The 11,531-nt window shown below is 39.5% G+C and overlaps 1 protein-coding gene across 1 annotated transcript in view; it reads left to right on the forward strand.

Annotated features, from left to right (window-relative positions):
* mettl24 (methyltransferase like 24) overlaps positions 1 to 11,531 on the forward strand; it is a 35,565-nt gene that overhangs the window by 21,673 nt on the left and 2,361 nt on the right. The window contains exons 3-4 of the mRNA XM_075458911.1: positions 2,951 to 3,084; positions 8,424 to 8,649. Coding sequence (XP_075315026.1) covers positions 2,951 to 3,084; positions 8,424 to 8,649 — 360 coding nt within the window. The remainder of the gene's footprint in view (positions 1 to 2,950; positions 3,085 to 8,423; positions 8,650 to 11,531) is intronic.

Genomic DNA, 11,531 nt, shown 5'->3' on the forward strand with positions numbered 1-11,531 from the left:
GTAGTCGTGGTTACAGAGTTTGGTGTCAATTGTCCCTGCATCATGTCTGATATGGTGGTTAAACAAATAAGAAAAGTATTAAAAATCTGAGATGTGTACATGCTTATTTATAAAAGAGCTGACTAACACTGTACTTTACAGACAGACACAAGACTGATATCAGCCTTTTCATCTGTGTCTCAGTAAGAGTTAAATTAGATTCTTTGAGTTCATTTGCATTTCTGATATAAATGCCCTGTCATCTGGTGAGCATTAAACAGAATACAGTGAAGCAAGAGACTACAATACATACGGAAGACTTTGAGAACAGATATGCAGCAATATAATGAAAGGGCGGCACATAGTGGGGAATTGGTTGTTTCTTGGCACTATTTAATCCAAATTCATGTGAAGAGAACTTGCATAGCAGAAGTATTTTGACTAAAACCTAACACACTGATTCCTGACCTGCAGGTCCCTGGTTGGCCATTTCAAATGTGACACATTTTGTTCTATTTTTTAAGGTTTTGGGAATTGGGGATATTGACCATCCTTCATGTTTTGCTGCTGGTTTCATGGGGGAACTTTGAATAAATGTTTACATTTACAAAGATTACCAATACAAACTGTATTTTGCCATGCTCGGTTTAAAACCGTCACCAAATAATTTTAGAATGTCAATATGCAGTTTCCACAAACACAAAATGGAAAAATTTTATTCTGGGTTGCACCGGATGTTTGAAAGCAGCTTTGAGACTAAAACTTGACAAATATCAAAGTAGGTATTGTTGTTGAAGTGCATTATGTTGACAGGCCTTTGTAATCGGACTCTAACTCTCAGCCCATAACTGAACTGCACTCGGATCTCTTTTACATTCAGCTCAGCTAGAGCATTTGTATTGCTCAACAGTGCACTGTAATCCATTATTCTATTGATTACAATCCAGATGGATCTCACAGCCCCTCTATTCAGACTTAATCAATGAAAAACTGTGGTTTATTCTTGGTCTATGTCTGCATTAATCACTGCAAATCAATTGAGATGTTCTTGATCATAATTTAAAACGAAATAGAGAGGGACAGCGATGAATTATGTGTCTTCGAAGTCTTGTTTACATGTGCTTCAGTTTTAATTGTAGTGAAATAGTCTTGGTGATAAATCAGAATATTATCTTTTTCCCTTCCCCACTATACAGCCAGAGCAGAACCCAGCTTCAAATGCCTAAGTGTCACTTTTATCTTTCACAAAGCTCATAATAAATTGGCATTGGATTATGTGTGTGTGTATGCGTGTTCAGGCACTTTTGGGTATTTCTGTGAGAGGAAGGACGTGGCTTGGACAAGAAACGAGACAAAGATAAGCGTGCGTGTTAGCGGGATGATGTGAAAGGGAACTGTCCATCACTGACGGTGACAGGCGAGGGTGGAAGGAGCCGGGGCGGAGATCGCAGCATCCTCTGCTGTAATGCTGACTGACGCTGTGCTTGGTGGAACTGTTACTCAGAGAGATGGCCTGCGACACAGCTGTCCAATCCATAGCAGTCAGCAGTTTCCATGCATATAACACTAGCACACACACTCGCACATACAGATGAGAGGAAGAGTTTTCAAACAGCATGAAATACACTGTTGGGAAATGTCCTGTTAGCTTTGTCAACTACAAGCAGTTACTTTCCACTCACTGTTAGGTATGCTTGATGAACACATTTAGTTTACAGCTCAGGATTCTGTAAAACATTGCTTGGCAACTAGCAGTTGAATGCACCTCACTGCACGCTGTGTAGTGTGGTGCTGATGAATACCCTCAGCTGGAGCACATTAACAATGACAGACATAATGGAGCAGGTTTCCAATTCGAAAATTCATTCGAGTAGATTATAGCACCACCGCAGATGAACAGCTCTGTGCAACAACAACAAAAAAAAAGCTATGGGGGAGTTTTATTCCCTGTCTAAAGGTGACAATGAACTTGACTCAGCTGGTTCCTCCATGCCTGACCTGTCACTGAACTATCTGACTCAAAAGAGATATTTATTCAAACCCTCAGGAAGCATTTCTTTCAAAGCTATAAAAAGAACTTGCCATAAAGAAGGCTGTGATAATTGCCACAGAATGTAAACATACATAATGCACAGTTTCATATTCATTTTGAATCAACAATCGGTGTGACTTCATAAGAAGCTTCCATCCAGTGCCCATATATTAACACATTAAGATTGCTTTTTAGTTTTAGACTCAACAGCAGATTTGCACACATTCTATTATGCTTGTACGTGAAAGGTGTACAGTACTTAGCCCTACTGGGCCAGTATGGTTCCTTCTCCTGCAAACTGAATTCCTGAAGTTGACAGAGCTTAAAGAAAGCAGACAGGAAACATTTGAGCAGCAGTTGCTGTGCTAAATCTCAGTCACCTGCAAAACTGCAAACGCACAACACAAAACCAAGCTTGCGTGCATGTACATGTTTACTTGGACAGTTTATACAGGCATGCATTAAAGCAAAGCTGAATGTAGAAACTTGCATGCTGGGTCTTGATGGGTAAATGTTAGGGCTGAATTTAGCATACAGTTAGGAGGCTGAGTTCTGAAGAATCCATTTTCAGCACAGTTCCTTTGCTGATAACAAACATTTTTATTTACTATATATTACTAGAATAAAAGGGCCCCAGATACTTCTAAAGTTTTATGCAACTTTCTCACTTAGCAATGGTTTCATGAAAAAGGAAGCTAAAAACAAATGATACTTCAACCAAGTTTCTGTAATCAGATATAGAAACTCAGGAGTGGACACACTACTAAGAATGCGAATGTTATGCTATATTAAACCCATTTACTTGCTTTTATTTGGCAAAGATATTTGGAATGTAGGACTCCCTGAATACTGGGGAACTTTTGATACTGACAAGAACTTTTTGCCTTACGTCAAGAGAAACGGATTTAATTAAAGTATGAATGTTTTGTGTGTGTTCAGGTGTCATGTGCATCACTACCTGGTAAAGAAGCAGCCCAGGATGGACACACCAGTGACTGGGTTGTGTGCCTCGATCCAAAGTACAGCCTGGTCCACAGGATACAGAGAAAACGCTGCAGGGTATATTCGTTTGGGTGGGTATTGACAAATGAACACTCACTTAAGCTTTTTTTTTTAATATACATTTTAGGCTAAAATTTCAATAAAAGTTATTTTAACCTTCACCTTTACAAGTCCTTCACTTCTATAAAAACATCACCAGTTAACAGACATCCAACAGTCATGGGCCACTTAACTGCAGGTGACATGCTGTGATCAAGATCAAATACAATCACAGCTGTTGTTGTTTCCCTGACTCAAATTTGTCTTTTTTTTCTTTGTCACATGGACACTATCTTTTTCCTTCACGTTTATTAAAACATGAAACCTCTTTTCACCGAATCACATTGAATCGCATTTCCCTCTCATTTTTACCTTTTAAAGGACAGACGTTGTGCTCATTGACATTTGATTTTTTTCATCTACAAAAAAATGTTATTACGGAATTGTTACCAAAAGAAAAAAAAAAATCTTTCTCATGATGCACAGTCAGTCAGCTTTGATTGGTCAAAAATTACAGGCTGAAAGGCAACTGCTCATTCTTTTGAGGTGTATCAAACTTGCCACTTGGCAGGTGTGACACAAATGAGTTACATGCTGATAGATGTATAACGGAATAAAAGGTTGGACCGTCGACAAGAAGAGAGAAAAACTCCCTTTGGTGTGGACTGTGGGCTTGGAAACCTTGCAGACGTTTTATGTACCAAATCAAAAGCCACACAGCGGTGACTTATCGGTTAGTGAGACAGTTTTCATTTAACATGTCTTTTAGAGTTTTGAACCACTGCCTCCCAAAAATCTCTGTTCACACATGAACATGTGAGATCGGCAAACTGAAGTCTAATGATATACTGTGGATGACTGATAGATTACACACTCAAGTATACAAGCAGCACAAACATGTACCAAACATTAAAATAATGCTTTTATGCATCTCACTGACTTGAATAGGAGCTTGAGAAAATGTGAGTCCCAGCTCGCATTTTTTACATGTCACTGAGAGCTGCATCGCCATGTTTTCTTCTTTTCCAGCTGATCCTTAAAGACCTCTGGAATAAACTCAATTTACTCTAAGTCCCTCCTCAACTCTGGTTAATGCAGTAACAATGGGCTGACCTCGAAATAAAATTCTGTATAAAAGAAAAAGAGGACTTTGTCAGTAACTAAATAAACGTCCTGGAATAACAGTTAATCAAGTCTAACTCCAAACTACTCTTTGAAGTTCCTCCCAGTGTCCTCTATCTGACCTAAATTCATTATACACACACACAAAAGCACACACACTGCCTTCTTCCTTATATTCTTGACTCTATGCCAGATATGCTCAGTATGCCGCTCACAGGAGAGACTCAGAAAGCAAAAGTAAAGTCCACAGCTGCACATGGAATCAGATTTAAAAGGAAGTACCAACTATAGTGTTGGTATAATTGTGCACATATTTTTGTGTGTGGCTGATACACCTCATTTGCCTGGTGTGTAACAAGGCGTAGATGACTGTGCCTGGGCAGGATGAGCAGCTGTTCCCTGCCTGGTCTGCTGCATGTCAGTGTATAGGGCATGTGGAGTGGGAAGGTTGCAGGATGTTTTTCCACATGAAAAGCCAATTATCTACATTTTCACCTCCTCAAGTCAAACTTAACTCTCTCATCTCCCTCTCACACCGAGTTCCAGTCTTTGCATCTCAGTCTGCCCCCCCCCCCCAAATTCATACACTATTTTCTCTTCTCATGCGCGAACAATGCAGATGTTCGCTGTAGACTGTAAGGATGAATCATCAATTGCTTTCGAAACAGGAATATTTACATTAAAGCTAGTGGTAAAATTGGCTCTATTCAATGCCATATCCAAGCAAAATGAAGAAGTTATGGTTATCACACACATCAGTATCACTAATTGTTTTTCTTGCCACAGTTGCAGCTCTTATCAATATCTATTTTGTAAGAAATACTGTTAAGCATCTAGTCAGTGGATGATAGTGCCATTGTCTTTAGTGCTGTTTTTATAGCTTGATTGTAACTCTTTTTTCTAATCTTATTTTTAGCAAGTACGCACAAGACAAACGGGAGGCGAAAACCATCAAAAACCGTCAAAGAGTTGCCTTTTGAGTTATAATGCAGATATCCGTACAGGTTGAAAACACACACTTAAGTCTTGGTGTCCTTTTACATTAGTATCATTAGCTAAAATCATTCATTGAAACTTAATTTCACTTGGACCCTAATAAAAAGAATTGAAATTTCTTTAAAACATTAACATGATTTCAGTTCTTTCCAGCTTTGTATTTGAGTGTAAGTAAGTAAAACTGTTTCGCTCAGCTGTGCTGATCCCAGCTGCCAGGGTTGTTTTGAGGTACTGGAAGATGATTGAAGTGCAGGGTATACACATGTGTACTCTCTTATTATTCAGTCAGCAGTGAGTATGCACACTTCTGAATCCACTCAAGTGTACACCACGTTCAGCAGTGTACAGCAAGATGCCTTTTGTTTTTCTCAGATGGTTAGGGTCCTCTGTGCCTCAGACTAGTATCCCTCGCCTTCATTTGAGGGGTTGGGAAGGTTAGATATTAAGCCTAATGACTGATTAGAGTAGTATAAGCCAAAATAGAGTTTTTCTCAAGTAATACGAAAACAAAATATCTTTATTGCATGAATGAAATTACCTGGAGAGATGAAGAAAACCACCTTTCCTGACAATTTATTGTTTCAGAATTGTGAATAGTCTCACCATGCTACAGCTAATCAGCTATAAGAGACAGTTTACAAAAGAGACCACCCATTGACTTGAATGTACTATGGGTAGTCCAATGTTAAGAGTTGAACAGGCAGCTTAAAAAAAGCCAGAGCAGGCCACAGTTTCCCCCTTTTTCTTACTCTTTTAGTTCTCTCTCATTAGGGTAAGAGCAAACCTTCTTCTCCGAACACCACTACACCGCTGGCTAAATCTCTGAACTAAAAACACTGGAGCAACCCAGGCTGCACCGCATAGCTCCATGTTTTGGAATCCTCTTTTGTTTGTACCTTAGGATGTCTGTGCCAGGACACTGGTGGCTATTTTGTTTTTGAGCTGTGCCACAAGACTTGTTTTTTTCTTTTTCTTTTGTCATTGTTCTTTGTTTTTTATCGGTTAGAACAAATTAGAAATTCAACAGTTTAAAAAAAGTCAGTTTTGGAGCAAGCAACCACTGGAACACTTAATGTAATTAATCATACTGCCACCACTCCAATTCAATAGACAAAATCAGGATCTCCCTTTTTTCTATCCAGTAAATAACTGGATTATTTTCACTGACCACTACTGAGGATAGTTTGGCAAAGCCAGTTATTCATTTTCTTTTAAGTACACAATGTTTAGCTAAACTATGATTCAGCCTTGTCTTGGACTTACACATAAACTTTAGAAAATACTTTTTTCTAACCTTGGAACTGGACCACTTTTGACAACCTTCCTTGTAGACTGAAGGCCATGCAGCAACAAATTTAGAGCACTTATCTAGGCCAAACCACAGGAGGGGAAACAAAAATACCTGCACCTCATCATTAATGGATCCTGTGTATGCTAATTTGAGGAAGCAGAGACCATGGTATCTGAAGAATGGGGAGTGAAAGTAAGACAAGTTGAAATGGGAAACATAAAGAATAAATGAAGGAAGTAAAATCAGTAAACCAATTGTTTGCGTACAAGTTAACAAGTTTACCCTCCAAGGTTCACAGTCCCAGTGTGTGGACAGGCAGATTCAAATTGCCCCTTTTCTTTTTTTATAAGCAATTATCACAGACACACACCTTCACATCTGGTTGCCATGGCAATCCAGTCAACGGGGACTTTTTCATAACCCTTACAACACTTGAATCTTGAAGAAGATTTTCCTCCACTCTACTGAGTACAACCCTTCACCCGGGGTGTTACAGCCCCTTCACTCACAAGTCCCATGAGGGAGGATGCTCCAACCACGGGAGACCCTCCTGTGTCAGGATTGTCGTTCAGAAAGGCTTCTGATCCCCTGCTGCTCTATCAGAAATCTCTGTCATCTCCAGTGTCACTGCAGTGATCTACAAACGAAACACCCCACAAGAGAGCAGAAAGCTCTCAGTGACATATTTAGTGCAGTAAAAAGAGACGTCTCGTTGCATCTCAATCCCTCAAATCTAGTCATTTCCCATCTTCTTGCTAGCGGGATACATTTGGGAACCTGGTGCCTCATCTGTAAAAGAAATGTACTCCCACTGTCACAATTACAGGGTTCAGCCGCAGCACAAACAAGACATGAGGGAATAAGGAGAGAGAACTAAGTGCGTGCGAAAAGGAGAGGAATTGTGGAGTCAGAGAAGGGAGGGCTGGAGTAAACAAAATATTTGTGACAAGACATTAATGGGATTGTGAAGCAGAAAGGAAGGAAACTATGACAGGATAACAGGGGATTGTGTGTGTTTTCTCAGTTTTACACACATCAAAAAGGTGAGGCAGGACACATGAAGTAAAGAGATGCCAGAGTGCTGAATAATAGAAAGAAACATCAAATCAAACAACCACGAGAGACAAACAGGAGCATCAAAGATCACCCAGCCAAAAATGTATATTCCCTTTGTTTATGAATTATTAATTTATTTTGGTAGATTGTGCACATGTTAAATCAGGATCGCAGTGACTGGAGTGTTTGATATCTTTTGCTCACTCTGTTGCATTTCACATTTGTATCTCAGAATAAATGGGGTAAAAAATGCATCAGTCACAAAGTTACCTTCTTCCATCCATTCACCCCTGTCTGTCTGTATATTGTTTGAAGGTTTTTTTTTATATTTGGTGATTTTCTTTCTTTCAAACCCCAATTCATTAAAGACTAGCAGCTCTAAGGATGGCAATGTTAGTAAGTTGATCTTAAATGTCACTATAACACTTCGACTGACTGTCCTTTAATGAATTACAGATATTAATGGTGCTAAGAAGGATGTATTCTCATAATGTTGAAGTCTGGCAGTCTTTTGAAATGGTATTATCAGTAGGTCAGCGGTTTCAGTGAAAAAGCTCCACATTTGCTCACAGCTAAAAAAATTTGTTCAGACGTTTTTGATCTTCAGAGAGAGAATCTGAAGGACTTAGGTGATCCCCGCAGCTTGTATCACCTGCTTCAGGCAGAATCTGAACTGACGGGGCTAAATAACAGGCAGACCAAGATTTTATTTTAACTGTATATCATGCAAAGCTACACTAGTGGAGTCCTAAATTGAATTATTTTGCTGAAAATGAGCATATTGCATTACCTTCAATTTTTTTTTATCTTAACTTATCCCACTTGCTATGAATACATAAAAGAAAAAAAAATCCATGAAATCTCTTTCGTACTTGCCCTCACTTGCTTGTGTTGCATGGCTTACAGGTTGGGACTGAATGAACGGTTCATGGAGCGTTTTCTCGCAGGCTCAGGCTGTGAGGTCCACTGCTTTGATCCTGGCCTGAAGGAGCCTCACCTACAGGAGGCTGAAATGTGGCTCCATCGGCTCTCAGTAGACTGGAGGGATCCCAACCCGGCCATCATCGCCCAACGTCAGTATGCAAACACCAAGAAATTGGCCACCATCCTAAATGACTTTGGACACAGAGAGGTAAGAGTTAGGAACATAGATCTAGACATAGTTGGGGTTGATTAATAAATTCTGTATTCTGACACAATTGGAAAACTACTTTGAAACTTCTGCATGTTTTGGTCAGTATTACTCATTCACTGCATGCAAACACAGGTCCCTTCCCGTGCACTTCTGCATAACCCAAGTCATCATGATTCATTCCTTGGTTATTTGTCTCAAGGTCCAGGCAAAAAATGTTCCCATATATAATTTTGTTTTCCTCTCATAAATGTCATCACACTCAATGTTACCTCTTCAAATCTCCCTAGAGCTTGTGTCCTACATCGTCAGATAAGGATCTGCATACATGATCAATCATACACTCTCCAAGCCCATTGATAGCATGCATACTAATAAAAACAGTTATGGATTGAGTGATTTAGAGCTAGAAGGCATCAAGGCCTTTTTTTTCTTTTTATCTCGTCCTCGTGAGAGGGAAACCTAGCTTTAGTGGTTGCAGAAACTTACTAATTAAAGGATGACTAAAGATTAGAGGACAGTCTAATTGATTTTCCTCATTATTTTCAGTCCCATCAGCTACTTATTCTCGTCACCCTCTCTACTTTAGGTTGTAAAAGGCAGCGAAATGATTACACTTTACAGATAAACCATGCAGCATGAAACAGTTTGTCTCTGAAGTTAATTTGCCCTCTCCTGACATTGGTTCTTTTATCATCATTTATTCATCCATTTTCTAAACCTGCTTTAGCCGAGTCAGGGTCGCAGTTGGGGGGCTGGAGCCTATCCAGCTGCCACTGGGCGATAGGCAGAGTATACTCTGGACAGGTCACGTGTCCATAAAAGGGGGGATTCTTTCATGTCTCATTTACAAATGGACATGCAGTGTCCTTAGATGCTGACTCAGATCCATACCATGCATGTTCCCTCTGGCTTCAAAGACTCAAGACAGGCAGTCTTCAAACCTGCGAGTGACTTCAAAGTGGTCCTATTAGTTGTTTTGCGTCATGAATTTGGCAAAAAAGCTCTAAGAAAAGAGAAAACACCTTAACTCATATTGTCATTAGAATCTCAGTTCCATAAATGACTTGAGGTTGTGCCTGTTAACTTAGAAATAAGACAGATTCAATCATTAGAATTATTCTGCTAATACTCAAAGACAGTTTTATTAAAGATGTGGAAGTTCAAGGTAAATTTGTGCTGTATATTCTGTGCTGCAGAGTCTGCACCTCTTGCTGCCACTGTGTGCTTTTTTTCATGTCACCACTGGAAATGCCAAAGTCAGGAATTTCTAAAGCACACCTCAGTATGTATATTAATTGTTCCAGTGCCAAATGAATCTAAATAAACAGATATATACATATACACATGAAGATTAAGAGTCTTCCAGAAAGTGACAAGAATGTTTCTGGTTTCTTTTGGTAGTTTGAATAACAATGACCAATCGTGTTTGAGCAGGCTCTGATTTTGTGAATATAAACCATTGTGCGGACAGAGCAGAACAAATTGGTTACGAAACAATCTCAAAACCCTATTGTCTGACAATTTATCAGCATTCAGACAATGAATAGCAGACAGAACAGGAAGTCTAGGCCCAGATATTTGTAATCAGATATATGCTGGCTACACTTGAACCCCCAAGATATTGACCATTGCCCCTACGGACACTGTTACACTATGACTGATGCGGTTGTGGATTGGCACACAAAATATCTCTTCATCTGACATCAAATTTGTCACGGACACTCGTGTTCTTAGAAGTACAAACAATTATTTTCTCATTTTCAGGTGATATCTCCAGGACAAGGCTCATTTCTTTTATTTTCTATAACAGAAACTAGTCTGTAGATGCAGTGCTGTTTTACAGATGACAGTACTCCCGCATTTTGAATGCAGAGCCACACTTGCATCCTCGTAATGAGGTTTTAATGGGAGTAAGCAGTGTGCCGGAGGAGCAGGCAGCAGAGCAGCAGATTTTTTTTCCCTCTCAAAAGCTTTTGCTCAGCCTCTCAGACAGTAAACAGAGTCATTTCGAAAGGTCAATATATGAGTTTTTGCGGCATTTCTTACCCGCCTAGGTTAAAAACTACGTAGATGACTCATTCAAGGAGCTACAGTGACTGGCGGGGACAGCAGAGCTCACATCTCAGGCACAAATGTCACTGGCAGGATGTCAAATCTTATCTAAATAAAAGAAGTGCATACTGTCCCATTGATTGTGACAGTAAATCGATAACACACATTATCAGCACTGCCCGGTGGGTAATACCATATCAAATCTAGTGAGACATTTCCCATGCCCATCCAAACTTTCTCTCATCTCTTGACTTGAGGGCCAAATTCTGCCCTCACCTGCATATATGCTAAGATGGTTAAACGGTATAGATTTGTGGATAAATAGAACACTCTTTGGTTTGCTTCCTTGAGGTCAAGGAAATCAGTTGATGTTTTATTAGTCACAAAACCTGTCTGCTAATGTCTAATGGCAAAAGCATTTATTGTTTTAGTTAGTAAACATGACTATGCAACAAAAATCCTTTTTTATTTTGTTTCAGTAGCATCAACGACTATCAAGATGGATTCTATTGCATTTCCTTGCCAAGATGCCTTTTAAGAGCTTTGTCCTGATGTTTATGTGTTTGTTGAATCGTTTCAGAGGACGATATGTACCATAAATCTTATAGATGTCTAATTAAATATTTTAAACTGTGATCTCCTCCACAGTGGCAGGGCTACTAGTTAAGGCATATAAAACATCCAGTGTAATAACAACAAGGCTAAGCTGTGATGTTTGGTTCGCTGGTTGACCAAACTAATGTGTTGCCTAATCCTGAGAATGCGTTACACAACTTGAAACACAAACAGCATGAGTGGTTAGAAGGAGATAAACCATTAGCCTACTG

Source organism: Odontesthes bonariensis, chromosome 24 (genome assembly GCF_027942865.1).
Source record: "Odontesthes bonariensis isolate fOdoBon6 chromosome 24, fOdoBon6.hap1, whole genome shotgun sequence".
Lineage (NCBI taxonomy): Eukaryota > Metazoa > Chordata > Actinopteri > Atheriniformes > Atherinopsidae > Odontesthes > Odontesthes bonariensis.